At 37.8% G+C, this 17,722-nt stretch overlaps 1 protein-coding gene across 3 annotated transcripts in view; it reads left to right on the top strand.

Moving 5' to 3' along the window:
- Nucleotides 1-380: 380 nt before the first annotated feature.
- The window catches only part of LOC149022305 (histone H3-lysine(4) N-trimethyltransferase ATX1-like), a 44,219-nt gene continuing 26,877 nt past the window's right edge, over nucleotides 381-17,722 (top strand). For 2 of the 3 annotated variants that reach the window (XM_089150437.1, XM_089150436.1), the window contains exons 1-10: nucleotides 381-1,260; nucleotides 1,402-1,453; nucleotides 1,597-1,671; nucleotides 2,227-2,446; nucleotides 9,066-9,189; nucleotides 9,384-9,488; nucleotides 11,141-11,334; nucleotides 11,550-11,642; nucleotides 11,806-11,903; nucleotides 12,846-13,016. In XM_089150437.1, the coding sequence (XP_089006563.1) occupies nucleotides 557-1,260; nucleotides 1,402-1,453; nucleotides 1,597-1,671; nucleotides 2,227-2,446; nucleotides 9,066-9,189; nucleotides 9,384-9,488; nucleotides 11,141-11,334; nucleotides 11,550-11,642; nucleotides 11,806-11,903; nucleotides 12,846-13,016 (1,836 nt within the window). In that variant the 5' untranslated portion in view covers nucleotides 381-556. The remainder of the gene's footprint in view (nucleotides 1,261-1,401; nucleotides 1,454-1,596; nucleotides 1,672-2,226; nucleotides 2,447-9,065; nucleotides 9,190-9,383; nucleotides 9,489-11,140; nucleotides 11,335-11,549; nucleotides 11,643-11,805; nucleotides 11,904-12,845; nucleotides 13,017-17,722) is intronic. The other variant, XM_089150438.1, reaches the window with a different exon arrangement.

The following is a 17,722-nucleotide window of genomic DNA, read 5'->3' as shown; positions in this document are numbered from 1 at the left end:
TTGGGTGCCATGGAATTTTCTCTTGGGTTTACTTAGTCCAAGGGCACTCACATAAAATTCTCAACCATAGAATGGAACTCTATGAAAAAGTCAAATAGATAGGACCCTTCAGACTAGACAGTCTGCTAATACATTAGACTCTCTAGGAATATAGGGAAAAAGACTGGGAGAAAGGAATTTCAGGTCCAGATAGTTCCTTCCCTTTCCAAGTGTTCTTGTTTTCATTTTATGGTAAGCCCTTTGACAAATTTACTACTCTGTTGGGAAGAGAGGAAAGAAGGTTATGGTGAAGAGGAAAATAAATAAATATATAAATTAGCGAAATATGTATAATATGGTTTTATGACTTCATCTCATTCCCCCACCCTTGACCCTTCCCACACTTCCTCACCCGGCGGGAAACGGCTTTATTTTGGGGAAAGCGTCCCTCCAAAAGCCCGTCGCTCACCATCTTCAAAACCCTAAAGAAATAAAAAACGACAATTTATTTAATCCAGCATAATTAGAAAGAAAATTATAGATTCACTGATTGTTGTTGTTCTTTTGCTTTTGTGTTATGGTTTCAATCCCTTCTTCCATGGCTGTGCCGTTGCAGAAGTTCATGCATGAAGAGGAAGAGACCGACACCGGAACTCCTATAAAGTACCTACCCCTTCATCACGTTTATTCAGCTACTTCTCCTTGCGTTAGCGCCAGTGGATCCTCGAACGTCATGTCGAAGAAGGTAAAAGCTCGAAAGCTCATCGAAGAACCCCTCGGTGACCCTCCTGACGATTTGGGTACAAAAAGGTTACGGTCGCAGAAGCCCCCTCTTGTTAATGTCTACACCAGGAGGTCGAAGAGGCCCCGGCATTGTGCCGATAAGCTCCCATTCTTTGATTATTTGGTGAAACGGGTCGAATCAGAATCGAAGAGCTCTGATGGAATTGACCCAAGTGAAGGTTTTGGAAATCGATTTGGGGGTAATGATATTGACGACATTGGAGGTAGTGATTTGGGGAAGATTCGAGCTGCTGAATCCGAGGTTGGTTTGGACTCGATTAAGACCACAAGAGTCCTTAAGAGTAATAAGAAAGTGGGCAAGAATGAGCTGCTCAAGTTGGGTGTAGATTCCAGTGTTCTTGGGGGTATTGATGGACGTTGGTCTTTTGAGAAGAGGGTTACTGATGGTGCAAGGAGACTCAGGTTGGCAAAGGGAATGCAGAAGCCTGATATGCAGAAGGGCTCTTCCGGTTCATCTCGAACAAAGAAATGGGTTGAGTGAGTTACGATTCTTCATTTAGTTTTTAGATTATCGATGAAAACATTGATTTCTTTCCAATTGAAAATGATGCTTCCACTCCGCCTGGTTAGCCTTATCTTAAGCAGTAGATATCTTGAAAGTTATACTTAATGTTGCAGGCTAAGTTTTGAGGATGTTGAACCAAATGTATTCATCGGCCTAGAATGCAAGGCAAGTTATTGTGCTGCCTATATAGCTGCCTTCTGTATATTTTCAGTTACTTAGTAGATTAACCTATAGATTCTGATTTTCTTCTATTATGTGTTTGATCATGCATGATCCTACTTTCTAATTTATGAGCTAATTGAATGCAGGTCTACTGGCCTTTGGATAATGAATGGTATTCTGGTTCTGTCACTGGGTATAATTCCGAAATGAATCAGCATCGAGTATGGTTCTCACCTTCGCCATTTGGTTGATCATATTGTCTTTTCACAAATTCTGACACTTCTATGTGCAAAAAGTTAAAATGTTTTGTTGTGGAGTCATGGGCCATAGTTATCAAGGTATTCCTATGTGACAGGGTGTTCAGCCATGTCCATTGCACCTAGAAGGTCTGTCCATTTGGGCTTCCAGACCTGTTATAGTCTGTAAATGGGGGAAATAGAGAAGGGAGAAAAAAAGGAGAGGGGGTCAAAAAAGGGGAAAAGGACAGAAGAAAAGGAAGAGGGAAAGGATAAATAAAATTTTAGAAGACAGAATAAGAGATTTCATCTTAGAACAAAGAAGCAACACATGGAATGTGGCGAATTTTCTTCGAGAGAAGATGCTTGCCTTGGTGCCCTGGGCTTGTTTAAGTATTTCTTAGGTGCCTAGCAATGGCCATGGTTCACCTCCGTGTGATGACAGCTGTGGTCTTGGTCTTAACTCCTAATTTTGTTAGCCACTGAACCATGCATTGTCTATATTGTTAAAATTCTGATGCATGATGAACAAAAGTGCAGGTTCAATATGTAGATGGTGATGGTGAAAGTCTAATCCTCTCCAAAGAGAAGGTCAAATTTTATCTATCTCGTGAGGATATGCAGCGATTAAGTTTGAGATACAGTGTCAAAAATCTGGATGTTAATGGCCTGGATTATGGTGAGATGGTTGCATTGGCTGCTGGTTTCGAGGATTGTCAAGAGCTTGAACCTGGGGATGTCATATGGGCGAAACTTACTGGTATGTTAGCTTATTTACTTTATATAATTTATTTTATGCTCCCAATGTTTATCCTAGGGGAGTTAAAAGTTGATTGTTCAAGTGTTGTAGAGTACAAAGTTGAGTGTACCTTAAAAGGCAAATTCAAATTGAAGTTTCTGCTGTGCTTTGTGATACCTATCAGGAGATTCAGGCTATCAAACAGTTGATTGTTAACTTATTTACTTTATATTAAAATATTGCATGCTGATCAATACAAAATTTCCCCCCCTAGAAAGTGATACAGTTATTTTAGGTTCTATTTTTTGTTAGCATCTATTTCCCCTTACTTTGTATTGTTTGGATGCATGCAGCTGACCCCATTAAGTTGAGATAAAGGTGAGTTTGCTGCTGTTGTGATAGGGCAGTTATTAAAACATCAAATGGTTTTATTAGTGAAATGTGCCCCTGGGTTAGGGGAGGAATAGTCCTAAAGATGCGAAGGAGCAAGTAAGAAAATAGCAGCTAATGATATAACTTTTTGAATAATAATAGACAAATAAAAAACATGTCAAAATTTATCAAAAAGTAATAGAAGGAAGCAAATTATTAAAATTAAATAGCATTGCATCTTCTCCTCGTTATGTGGCTCTTCTAGCATAAACTTTGGAAAAGAGAAAATACTATGATTATGCATATCATTGAGTCTGTGTTAATTTATGTTTTGTTTTTGATCCTTGAACTAATTATGAGCACATAGTGTTGGTACTTAGCCATTTTGCTTATTTAGAGAGAGTTTTAACTTAGTAATGTTTGTGATTTTAGTTGAATGCTAGAACTTGTTTGATTGTCACTTGAAGCAAAATCCTAGGTGACACAATATTAGGGAGATGATTTAGGCCATCTTTGTTATGTGGCTCTTTTGTTTAGAGTAGCAGTTGGAGAATTTTGCTCTCTGTTGCTTGAACTGTTCTGACTGCACTCATAAACTTATTCTCCTGATATGATGGTCTACATCCATGGATAATTGACTGCTTCTGAGCTGTCTTTAATGTCAGCCTTTAAGAACCTTGGTAAATAGCTCTGTGCATGTTGTGGTTGGATATTATTAATGATTTTAGACAAGGATTGCCAACACATGCAATCAGTTCAGAGACAAAGGTGGGACCTGTATTGAAGTTCTTCATTTGCTACTTAATCAAGACTTGGTATTTGTATAATTAATTTACAAAGTTTCTGCCATGTCTAGAGTAAAATAACAACAAGCTAGGCTGAAGCAGAAAACACTAGAAAATCTATGAGAAACCAGAATCACGGTGGGCCGGAACATAGAGTATGGGAAGAAACAGAGAAGAACTAGTATCAATGAACCATAAGTTGGTGGAACTGAAACTAGCATATAGTAGAGTTCCTACTGGGTTGAACATGTAATTAATGTACCGGAGCTAACTGGTGGTTATATTAGGAGATATAATGGGCATAGACATAAAATGTAAACTGGGAAAAGGAAAGGAAAAAGAAAAGGAAAAAGAATGTTACCTGGTTGTGTTCTTGACCTGGTGACGATGCCTCGGCACAGAAGTGCACTTAGGCACCTGGAAATGGCTGGTGTTGCCTCCTGTATAGAGGCAGAAATTCTTGGTGGCCAAATGTGCTTAGTCTCTAGGCATGTTTACCACCCCAAGCACATGACTGGCTAGCGTTCTTGATGCAGCACAGCCTTGGAATAACCCAAATCCACTTGGGTATCTGGATAGAGATGAACTATGTTCAACTAAATTTTGGTTTTAATAGGGTATTTAATTATTTTAGTTTATTCATTGAGTTCTTATCTTCTTCTTCTTCTTCTTCTTCTTTTTTTATTTATTTATTTATTTTTTTATAATTTTAAATCCTTTATGGCTTTTTAATTAAGAATTGGGGTTATTTGTGTTAGGAGCCTCTGAATTTATCTTTAAATACTGATGTAATCGTTGTTTATCATATGGAGTAGAAACGAATGAATTGAGTTTAAGTGCTCGTGCACTTCCCCCTCCTTATGCAATATTTCCTCCCTCCTGCAGCTCTCTTCTCAGGTTTCCCCTCTTCTCCCCTTTGTTGTAAATCTTATTTGTGTACCCCATTAGTTTTCTTCCCCAAAAAGAAAGTAACTTGTAAGGAGAACTTTAATAACTCTCCGTCCATCAGTCAGTGCAGAGGTGCTCAAGTTTGGAATGACTGGAAATCACATGCTAGACTTCAAACTAAATAAGCTGTTAAATTGCACTATTGGATATATGAAACAATGCATTTGTTAATAAAGAACTTAAATAGCAATATTAAAGTTTTTATTAGGACACAAACTAGGAGCCCACTGAGGGAGGAAGTTGTCGGAAAACCTGCAGAACAATTGGCGAAGGGAGAAAAAAGAAAAAAAAGAAGAGGATAAAGAGATATTGCTAATCTTCACCACCAAAGCCTGTGGTTGGCCTTCATCACCCGCACTCTAAAGCTTCACCCTTGGTGCTGCAACCGATTCACCACATTGCACACACTTACATGGTTCTAATTTTCCTATATATCCAAGTTGTTGTGCTAATGCTCCCCATCTCTTTAATTTATAATATCCAATGGCCAGATAACAATAGTAGAGACTCCCTTTGCTACTTTGCTCGCAAGTAAAGTCTAGGATAGAAACTAGGACAGAATCATTGCTACAACATGCAAAATAGAATGAAACAAAGTTGGGCATCCTGGTCCATGAGGTAGTGCACTTGCTTTAGCAGATGATCAACATCACTTCTGGTTCAGCAGTCCAAGGTACTAGGCGTTAAGCTAAGGTTTATTGGATGATCAAATACAATTATACGAATGGTTGTTTATGATTTTCCATCTTTCGTGAAATACTTTTAATTGAACTAGTAAAACCTCACGTGCAATGCATGTTGGTAGTTATTGCTTGTTCTTATAATTTTAGGAAAAATTTTCAATTTTCATTTTTTTGTTCAAAGAAAAAATTTCGTTGAAAGGAAATGGGATATTAATTCCCCATTTTTTTCTTCTTTTCCTTTTCTTCCTGTTTTCACTTTTTTTTAAATCCCATTTAATGGTTATAACGTGTGTTGTTACTGTCTTTTATTTTATTTCTTCAACTATTCCCCTTCCTTAGGAAGTTCTTGACATGTTAACTATTTGCATCAATGGTCACAGAATCATTCCATTGTAGCCCAAATCACAACAGACTCTACCCTACAATTTAGCTTATCTTGTCCCATAAGTTGCTTTAAATCTAGATCTTGAAAGAATTGGCTGATCATTTATCAATCTTGGACTACACGGGGACCACCATCTAATCTAAGTTTCGTCCGAATCTGCCTATGCTTAACCTGAAGGCACTCGCTTCAAATTAATGTCTTTCCTTAGATTTTTTTTCTTCCTCTAAAAAGAGGTTAATTTGCTATCATCCCTCTTTCCAAAGATACATTCTCTCCAAAAATTGTCACATTTTTTGAAATTTTGAATTTGTTCCTTTCTTAACTCTTTCTCAACAACCTTTCCAATTAGAGAATATTAAGGATGAGGAGGCTGTTGATATTTCTTTATCTTACGTCTCCTACAAAACAAGTTGATGTGCTCCTTTAAATGTCATCTAAAAACTGTAATAGTTCTTTCTTATTAATTTTTTTTTGTCAAAAAAATAATGAATCTGTAATTGTTTAGAACTGTGATAGTCCGAAGATCAGTTACTCACATGTGGCAGTCAACAAACTATCTTTCATTTTGTCTGGAGTTTGATTTAGGGGGTTCACTCTAAAGATAATTAGGAGCAAATACAGATGTCAAAGGCAAGTGTAAAAAGGTTTGTCAGGGAAAAATGTCCTTCACTCCCTTTCAAAGTCGTTTTCCTTTCTTCTTCCAAAAAAATCTTTTTCTTTTTATTGTTTTCTAACTTTTTCCTGGGAGGGTAAATGCCAGGTAGAGGGGGAGGGGAGATTATGAACCTAATGAAAACTTTTAACAGAATGGAGAAAAACATCATAACATCTGATATTTTACACCTTTGTCATAACATAAATTTTTGCTCCAGGAATCTACTCAGAAAATGCATTTACACTTCAGAAAATGCATTAAAGAACATCGTTATAAAGGGAAAACATTTAAAAAATATATATAGTGGTGAAGAACATCATTATAAAGGGAAACATTTCAACCTCGGCAACATTCTAATGATGTGATTGCAAGAGAGCTGGCCTAAAATTGATGCCACAGTGACGCCAGTTGCCATACTCTAGTACATGATTCAAAATAGGAGAGTCACTGAAGGAATTAGGCAGTGACAGCCTAGATGCGAAAAGGGTAGTCTTGTCCTACCGAAATCTAGTCGGAGAGATTTTGACCTCTATCAGAATATCAATTGAATAACATTTTTGCTTAGTGGTAATGGTGGAAGGCATGTCTTTGCATCTTTAAAGCTCTTGGGTCCTGAAGAACTTGACAACAGAATGCGAATCCTGAATATCAAAAGGAGAAATGAAACTGAGAAAATGTAAAGGTTATGGATAGATTGAATACTTACTGGGCCCTCGGTTCTAATCATAATGGCTAGTTGTGGGCAAATTTGGTGATTTCAAGCAATTCCATTTGCCAAAAATGTGCTTCGGGGGCGAGCGGTTCTCACTTCTCTAGTTCTCAGGGAAGCACCAAGTTAGTTGATTCTTGGTAGGTTTGACTGGAGTTTTGTAATTTCAGATTTAGTGCCGGCTTTAACTGACAAGGAATCTGATCCCAGTGGGAACTCTGCATTAGAGGCGTGTGTCAAATATCTGGGCGACAGTACCGGAAAATCAGAAATAGTTAAATGATGCTGCCGGTTCATTCCATGGAGCCCATCTCAATAAGTTTTGTAAATTGTCTTAATAATTATTTGGAGAGGTATCTCTTGAGATGGAGAGAAATTGAGGAGACGCAACTCTTCAGTGGAGGAGGGGCTAAAAGATATATCTGCTGAAGGTTTGTAGGGATGCAACTCTTCAGTGGAGGAGGGGCTAAAAGATATATCTGCTGAAGGTTTGTAGGGATATTTTGGTCTTGAAAGATTATATCAAAATAAACCTAAGCTTGTATCGCCATGGAGCACCTCAGGAAGTTTTGTAAGATGTCTTAATATTCATGTGGGGAGGTTTCTCTTGAGAGGGAGCGAAAGTGTGCAGAGATATGACTCTAAAGAAGATGTGTTTACTGAAAAAAAAAAAAAAAAAAAAAAAGATAAAAAAAGGAAAAAAAAAGACTCTTCAGAAGATGTGGGACTAAAAGGCATTTATTGGAGGTTTGTAAGGGTATTTTGGTCCACTGAAAGATTATACCAAAACAAACCTGAATTTTGTACTTTTATATAATAAAAAAATAAAATAAAATATGATATGATAGTATGGTTAGCTATTTTGGGGTGCTTTGTTGCGGAAGGGTGTGTTCCGTGGCAAGAGGTTATGTTGCTTAAAGGGTGGGATATTTTGGTCGAGTTCTTTAGGGGTGTTTTGTTTTGAAAGGATGCGTTCCATGGTAGGTATATTGCTTTGTGGGAAGGGTATTTTGGTCCAATGAAAGATTGTCCTTAACTAACTTGAGGTTTTACTTTTATGTAGTAGTATGATATGATTAACTCCTTAAATTTGATGATTGAAAATGAATGCACTATTCTGATTTTGAACATGCCGGTCATAGGAAGAAGTTCGAGGGCATCTTCGTTTGAGTCTGAGTGACAGCACCTTCTAAAAGATTGGAAAAATATTATAATTATAGTAAATTCCACTCTTTTAGAAGATCCATTGCTATTACATGCAAAATAGAATCCAACAAAATTAGAAACCCCCTACTTAATATCTATCTTGGCCACTGCTACTCATTACATGGAATTAGAAACTAAATCTACGGTAACTACAAGCAGATGCTTAGCAGTTACCAACTCTCCAATCCATGAAGCTAGCTTAATGGGGCCACACCAGTCCCTTGTGAACTGTACCAGTCTGCCAGATCATGGAGACATGCCAACTGAACATTCTTCTTTCATCACATTTCATTGAGATCTGTTTTTCTTCTAAATAGAAAAACTGCATCTTTCCCTATTTATATCTTGTAGATCCCTCTAGCTGACCCGTTAAGCTGGGATAAGGCTGAATTTGCTATTACGTCACAATATACAATCCGTGGTTAGGGGCATTCAAATTCGACCCAAATTGGCTGGACTGGCTGGGCCAACTGCTTAAAACCAGACCAAACTGAAACTAAACCTTATTGGATGGTTCCAGAATCCAGAGTTGGTTTTTGGAGACCCATGATAACACAGACTGAATGGTGCTATTGAATTAAAAGCTGAACCTGGGACAAACTGATTGGAAGCTGGTAAAAAACTGAAACAATGAAAAATAAAATCTTATATAAACAAATACTTTCAACATGGAAACCTGTATTGGACCAATAATAATCAAATAAGAGGAAACATATAAAAACCAGGTTTTATGGTTTGGTTTTGGTTGGCCTGGGATAAACTGATCAGTCGGCCCAACTGGATCACATCAAAACAACTAATTGACACCTTTAGTGCTAGGTACTTTTATAAAGTACATGTCAATGCACTCTTATTTGTTTTTGTTTGAAGTGCCTGAATATTTGCTGTTTTGTGCAGGTCATGCCATGTGGCCAGCAATAGTTATGAATGAGGCACATATTAGTGCTCATAAAGGTCTAAAGCTAAATTATACGGAGAGATCAATTCCAGTGCAATTTTTTGGAACCCATGACTTCGCCAGGTTTGTGGTACTGTGATATATGAAGAGATAGTGGATTTAGACTATGACCTTGCAATTTATACAGTGGGAAAATTCTTTTTTCCTTCCTGCTGATGATATTTATGAAGTTCAAAACATGCAAATGGTGGGCTTTGGTTGATTCAAGTGTTTTAAATGGCCCTTACCTTTTGGTTTGCCTTTGTGGTGATTTCCAGGATTAGTATGAAGCAGGTCATCTCATTTCTTAAAGGCCTTCTTTCTTCTTTCCATCTGAAGTGCAAGCAGACACGATTCCGTCGAAGCTTAGAAGAGGCAAAAATGTAAGGTTATCTATAAGAATAAATTTTCTTTTAGTAGTTTATATCACTATATTTTTGCTGCAGACTCTTGTATTCAGGAAGATCCTTAAGTATTTGTTAAAATAGTTAGATGTGATATAATGAAGAGATTTCTCTATCGTTTTTTTTTTGCATCCATAGTAGTAAGGGGGACTGTTTGTCTGTCACCTTTGTTGCATAGACAGTTGATATCGTCTCTGAATCATGCCAATCTTTCCAATGGCATCTATTAAATCTCTTTCTACCTCAATGACACCCAATACTTATCTTTTCGAAGCCTTGGAGAACAAATTTGTTTATGGTTATTTAGATTAACTTTCCCAGTGTTACCATAAGCCAAATTCTTGCTGAACTTTGACATGTCTGGTATGATACAGGAGGCAAAAACCAGAATCAGCACTGTTTTGTTAATTTCTGTAATTTATGTTGTAGAAAAAGATGCATTATTTCAGTAAAATTTTGGCTCTCTGCCTCCGAAACTATCTGGTCAAAAAGAGCACTGTTTGGGATAAATTTCATCAGGTATGGCGCATATGACTAATGTTGGTCTGATAAAAATGGTGCCCTGCCTCCCCTCCCCTTAAAACCCAAAAAAATAAAATTAAATCATGGCTTGCCTTGGATATCAAATTGCATGACCATTGGTGCTGTTTTTCATCATCCTCTTCTCTGGTCTTCCAATGTCTCATTGACAACAATCCAGTGTTTAGATTCTGAGTTATTGGAAAATCCCACCGAGTTAGGACATTTGAGAACAGAACTCCATAACCAGAAGGTCTCAGAAAGAACAAGAACAGACGTTTTAAAGAGATCAATATGCTGAAATATCTGTAACAAGCGCATAAACATATAACTGAGATCATCATTAAATAATCAAACTTAGAATTGAAGAGCTATGAAACAATATCAGAGATAAATTGCCATTAAATGAGAGAAAACAGTATATGGAGAGGTATCTGACATAACCACTAGTCTCATGTAAGGAATAAACCACCCATAATATATCAAATAACACTTCCTGCTGCTATAAGTGCTTGTTGAGTTGATATGAGATTGGATCATGATTCCATGAGAGCATATTACCATTACCTGATCAAATAGCAAACATGCAGGTATAATATTTTTTTCTTCATTAAATCATACTTGAGATGTAGCAAATCCCATGCTTTAGCCTTTTTTACCATATTATGATTCTCTTTGTGCCTATTTGGTCCTGATTTCATAGTTCATATGGTTAGGGCATGTTTGGTGTATTTCTCTCTCATTATATTTGTGTGTAGAAACATGATGCCAATTTTTGGCACAATTTAAATAACCGTCTAGCTACTGACTGCACTTTGTAGTTGTAATTTCTGCATTAACAAGTTTTATGGTTTGGTGCTTCATTCCACCTGTTGGTGTTTTATTAGCGCATCCGGTTTGAGTAATTTACTTATTTTTTCTTGCTTTCTCGTTCTTGCCTTCTATGTTCTAAAGAAATGTAGATTTCTCTGGCTCCTTAACAACTTTTTCCCTTTAATGAATAATTCAGTATTGAAAACTATAGTACTTGGTTTGATGAGTTCAGTTTACAAGTGAACGTCAACCTTCTATCAATGGTTCTCATGCAGCATCTTGAAACTATCTTTCACCAGGTACCTAAGTAAACAAAAGCTCCCAGAAGAAATGTTAAATCTGCGGAATAAATTCAGTTGTGACGATTGTCGGGATGCCACTGAGGAGGAAAGTAGTGATTCTGATGCTATAGGAGATGATGGGTCACATAATACAATGGAAGACGTTCAAATTTGTCCATTTGAACTAGGGGATCTCCGTGTTATCAGTTTAGGTGATTTTCAATATTTTAGATGTCCACTATTTATTGATAAAGATTTTTATCTTGCAGTGGAGCATTACACTGCAAAACTGATGTTTCATATGCATTATCTTTGGTTTCTATCATTGTCGATGAATAAGTAGTTAATTGCATTGTCCTGGTTGAAAATAATTGAGAGAGACTCAGTATGACTCTTCCTTCTTTGTCTGCACATGATAATGTTGCAGGAAAGATTGTTAGGGACTCGGATCACTTTAAGGATGATCAGTACATCTGGCCTGAAGGTTATAGAGCTGAGAGGAAGTTCACTTCAATAACAGGTGAAGCATTTTTACCAGATGTTATGTAAGTTTGAGTTGTATTTTTTTGGCAAGCATTTCTGGTGTGTCAATTCCTTCTTGTGTTCATTTGTTAGTTATTTCATGACTGTCATGATTTCATGGGTTTTTTTTTATTGTTTACTTCATTTTTCTTTTTAATCAGATCCAAGTTTAAGTACTATCTATAAGATGGAAGTGCTGAGAGACCCTGAATTACCATTTCGACCCATGTTTAGGGTTACAGCAGATAACGGAGAACAGGTCAGTGGCTTCATATGTATTTCTTTGTTCTTTCTTTTCAAGATGGTCACTTGGTGCTGAGGCTAAAATATATTTTCTGATTTACGGAATTGTGGTCTTTTTGTTGGTTTTCTAATATTCCGAGGGGTGATTTCTTTATTCTATGTTCCTGCCTTTGAGCTATGTACTCTATCATCCTTGCCATTCTGATGGGGGAACTCTGGCAATCTTGTGTCCATGACTAGCACAGTTAGAATTTCCAGGAAATAAAATACAAATTCTCCTGACTGGATAGGACATGATGGTTATTTATAGCCATGCTGCCATGGCCTATTGTTTTGGTTGATATGACTCTAACATTAATATGTTTGCTAGTCTTTTTGGCTGGTAATCTATTTGATGCTAAGGGGTGGCAGAATAGAGCATCCTTTTGAATAGTGTGTCGACTTGACTTGTCTGTCATAATGGATAAGCATTTAAATATGTTTTAGTTACTATTCTTATTATTAGTGTTGCATTCTCATTTTCTGTTTGATGCATGGATTGGAAGTTGTGATAGTAAATCTTGTGAGATGTATGCCAGGCTCTGGACATAGATCTTTGTCTTAATTGGCTACTGTGGGTATGGAATCACCTACTGCTGATGCCTGCAGGAATTGCCTGTAACTGTTCTATCAGGATACTGAACCCAGTATTTAGCTAATGTAATATTGACATGAGTATCTCTTTCAGCATAATTTGTACCATCCTGCATTGGATTTTTACCGAGTTTTCCCTTGAGCTATTGGTTGTTTGTAATTCCATTGAGCTAATGGTGGCATTGTGCGTGAGGTGGGAGTAGTAAAACACTGCAATCTTTCCTGTTGTGAATATCAGACGATGACTCGCAGTGCGTGTGTTGTTTCTCATTCACAGTATCCTGATATGAAATCCTTTTGTTTTGAGAGTACCTTCTTTTTGCAGTTCAAAGGAGCTACTCCATCTGCTTGCTGGAACAAAATTAACAGAAGGATAAAAAAGCTACAAGACAGTTTACCTAATGGTGTTTGTGCCAGAGGTGGAGTGCCGATGTCTGAAATATATGGTTCACAAATGTTTGGTTTCTCAGATCCTAAAGTTTTTAATCTTATTCAGGTTAGTTCTTTTAGTCTATTAATTATTCCCTGTGTAAGTGATATTAATCAATCACTATTGTGGTTTCTGTTTCATGATGCAATATCATCTGATCTACCTTTGCCTTGGTATAATCTACTTTCTTCCTTAAGTGGGCTGGGTTCCCTTTCACTAATTTTGTTCACAGTTTGTTCTCATACTTGATCACCATAGCTTAATGTTTTGGAGTTATTTCAATAAGCATATATCTCTTTATGGTATTGAGTTGATTTTCTTTATTGATTATGATATTTATTCTTATTCTTAGTTACCCTTCACCTTGGAATGTGATTAATCTGGGATCAAGTTTAGATCCAATACTAAGTAGTAACATGTTTCTTCTTTAGAAAAACATTTGATGCTAGAAAGTCAAAAATATATTTCCCTGTAAAAAGTTTAAAAATATTTTAAAAACTACAAAAATATTCTCGGTTAATGTAGTACTGTATTTGATTGATCAAAACAGTAGCCACATAGGAACTTTCATAATCAATTTCATATTTGACAGACTTAAGATGAAACCGAATTTAGATGTGAAAGAGGGTTGAAACTAGAGTGGTATTATAAGGATAATAGCATAACAATACGGGCTGAATAGATCTTCAAAACAGTGGCAGAACTATGATGAAGAAATCGAAGGGACAATATGAGGGAATCGAGAATAACAATGTAACATCCGGGCTTCATACCGCAAGGTGGATCGATTGGATTGAACACCAACTTACCTTGATCAAACACAGATTCTCCATAGAGAAGGAATGCTAACAAAGCAATTTGATTTCAATTGATGAGTTGTGTGTCTTCATCTCTTACATAAGTTTCTTTATATAACATTCTAAAGAGACATAAACATTAATGGTAACATCCAACCACTAGCTAATACCACTTACCTATTAATAACTCAACTACTACCTAACTCTTGATAAAGGAAAACCCCTTCGACAATGAGTTCTTTTATTTTCAAAGCACAACCCATTTTATTGACTTTTCAAGAACCAGACTTGGGCTAAGGTCTAGACTATGGAGATCAAAATATGTGGCTAACTTTAACCCACTAAAGCAGTCCTAGCCCATGAAAGCCATGGGCTGATTTGGGTGATAGCTTTAGGCCTTTGATGGGCCTGTCCCAATGGGCTTCTTCTTTCTTAAATATGTCTTCAATCTGCATCAACTCTCCCTGGCTTGAAAACATTCGTCTCCGATGAATGAATGAATGACATGTAACGTTCATACAGATCGGGATCGAGTTTCTTGAAATCGTCAGCATGAATCCAAGTACTATCATGTCGTATATGATTCTTCCATTTGACGAGGAAAGCATGTATCAAGTGCCACGATGAGTAATTTTTTAAGAGTCATCCAAAACCTCCTCAATAATATCAGTGATTGGTGGCTTGAGTTGGGGCAGCCTCAACATTTGTTTAGTTTTTCCATCATCAGAGTGGTGCCCTACATAAAGATGTAAGTCAGCCACATTGAAGACATTGCTTATGTTCATTTCTTCTGGTAGCTCAAGTACATAAGCATTTGGTCCAATGTGTTTTAGCACCTTGTATGGACCCGTCTTCTTTGGATGGAGTTTGTTGTTGACCCCATGTTGGAACCTTTCTGGATTAACACGAACCATCACCATGTCTCCAGATTGAAACTCCACATATCGTCGATAACGATCTGCTATAGCCTTGTAGACATCGTTGCTGAGAGCTATTCTTCGGCGAACATCAGCATGTACCTTTAGGATATAGTGCAGAAACTTGTCAGCCTCAATACTCACGCATGCTTGTGGTGGTAGTGGGATGAGTTCTATAGGTCGTCGAGGTTAAACTCCAAGTAGAATCTCAAATGCAGTAGGACCTGTCGTATGACTAACTGAGTTGTTGTAATCAAACTCAGCTATGTCGAGGATGGACGGCCATGTCTTCTCATAATCACGAACCAAGCACCTTAGTAAGTTTCCCAAGCTTCGATTCACCACCTTTGTTTGCCCGTCCGTTTGTGGATGAAATGCGGTTGAAACTGTAACTTTGTGTTAGTTTTCAGCCACAATGTCTTCCAAAAGTAGCTCATGAACTTGACGTCACGATAGGAGACAATGCTACTTGGTAGCCCAAGTAGTTGTACAAACCTCCTTAAAGAATATATTTGCAATGTGAGATGCATTAAAGGTCTCTTGCGACATGGTATAAAGTGAGCCATCTCTGAGACTCGGTCAACCACAACCATGATGGAGTCGTATTGCTCTTTTGTTGAGGGTAGCCCAAGTACGAAATCCATACTAATATCAATCCAAGGTGCATGAGGAACTGGTAATGGTGAGTACAAACCTGTATTTTGCTTCTTTCCCTTGGCTAGTTGACATACTCTGCATCTTTTGATTACATGAGCAACATCCTTTGCAATATGAGGCCAATAATACCCATCGATTACCAGTAAGATAGTCTTATCCCTTATCGAAATGACCTTCCAAACCTCACATGCAGCTCCAGCTCCCGTATGATGTGATGTCATAGGGAAGAATTTGGAATGCATAACCGAGTTCCCAAAAACAAATACCCATCGTGAAGTGAGTATTTATGATGTTGCTTGCCTTGCTGTAATTCCTTGTATGGCATGTTTAAATCTTCGTCAGATGCATATTCATCACATATCTGATCAATGCTAACTGCATGTGCTGAGAATGTGCTAAGAGTAAGTACTTTTCGGCTCAATGCATCAGCCACTGTATTCTCCCTTCTTGCTTTGTACTTTATTGCTAACGCAAACTCTGGTAGATAAAGCAACCCATTTAGCATGCCTGTGGCTGGTCGACTTTTGTGAATGTAGATACTTGAGGGCCTCATGATCGGTATAGAGAATGAATTCTTTGCCAATGAGATAATGTCTCCAATGGCGTAACACTTGGACAACAACATAGAGCTCCAGATCATATGTTGAATAGCGTCGCTTGGCATCATTGAGTTTCTCGCTATAGAAAGCGATGGGGTGGCCTCCTTGCATCCATACACCTCTTAGACCAATATGTGAGGCATCAGTTGCTACCTTAAATATATGGTCAAAATCAAGCATGCAAAGTATTGGAGCCTTTGTCATCTTTTGCTTGATAAGATGGAAAGCTTTGGTTGCCATTGCTGTCCACTTGAGCTCACCTTTGCCTTGCTTCAAACACTCAATAATAGGTGCCATGACTGCACTAAAGTTCCAAATGAATCTCTTGTAAAACGATGCAAGTCCATGAAAACTACGAACCTCGGTGATTGTCTTTGGTGCAGGCAAAGTTCCGAATGAATCTCTTGTAAAACGATGCAAGTCCATGAAAACTACGAACCTCGGTGATTGTCTTTGGTGCATGCAAATCTATTATACTTTTTATTTTCTCTGGATCAGCTTCAACCCCCTCTGATGGGACAATAAAACCAAGGAACACAACCTTTGGTAGCATAAAAGAGCATTTCTTGAGATTGATATATAACTTCTCATGGTGAAGCACTCTCAAGACTTGCCGTAGATGATTGATGCTTGCTGTAGATCAATATATCATCAAAGTATATGACTAAAAATCGACCAATAAAAGGACGGAATTCCTGTGTCATAACCCTCATGAATGTGGTAGGTGCATTCTTCAGACCAAAAGGCATAACTTTCCATTTGAATAGTCCATCCTTGGTTTTGGAGGCAATCTTCCACTCGTCTCCAGGCCGAATACAAATCTGATGATAGATACTTCTAAGATCCAATTTAGAAAAGATCTTAGCCCCGGATAGCATGTTTAACATGTCATCAAGCTGCGATATGGGAAACCTATACTTGACTGTAATCTCGTTGATTGCTCTACTGTCCACACACATGCGCCATGAGCCATCCTTCTTTGGAGTGAGTAATGTGGTACAATACATGAACTTAAGCTCTCCTGAATGAATTCTTTATGTAGCAACTCATTCACCTGTTGTTTGAGTTTGTTGTGCTTTGTTGGGCTAAGGCGATAAGCCGGTAGGTTTGGTAACACCGAACTTGGTACCAAATCAATGGCATGTTGAATATCACGCATAGGAGGTAGCTCATTAGGCAACTCCTCAGGAACCACATCAGAAAAATCAAAAAGTAACTCTTTAATAGGTGGAGGGAATGTCACCTTAGGTGGAGGGGTAACTTCCCTTGTAACAAGAGCCAATACCAGTCCTGTATCATGGCTAGTGTGAATGAACTCCTTGTGAGGAATAACCAATAGCTTCTTTTGCGGTATGGACAAACTTTTGTGCTTTATTGGTCCCCTTTTGGTTGGTCCTCAAAGACCTCCGCTGACGCATTTCAGCTAGGACATTGACTGGGTGGAGGACAGTGTGAAGTCCTTTGAACTTGAATACACATTGGTTTTTCTTCCCCTCGACCATAATATCGTTATCATACATCCATGGTCGACCAAATAGAACATCAGTAAGATGCATAGGGATTACATCACACCATACCTTTTCCTCATTTCGATGGAGCTTCAATGGTACAAAACACTGTTGATTTACCTCCAGAGTATCCCCATTTAGCAAGGACACCTCATATGGTTGAGGGTGCTTCTCCACCTTCAAGTTTGCTTTCTTCGCAAAGGTGTTTGAAGTAACGTTGACATAACTCTAGGGGTGTAAATGGATAATCAAAATCCGCTCTGAATTTGAATCCGCATCCGTTTAGCGGTATCC

Source organism: Hakea prostrata, chromosome 3, assembly GCF_041222555.1.
Source record: "Hakea prostrata isolate BN-2017 chromosome 3, UWA_Hpros_2, whole genome shotgun sequence".
Taxonomy (NCBI): Eukaryota; Viridiplantae; Streptophyta; class Magnoliopsida; order Proteales; family Proteaceae; genus Hakea; species Hakea prostrata.
Note: the sequence above shows the minus strand (reverse complement) of the source record. Positions and strands in the feature narration are given on the sequence as shown.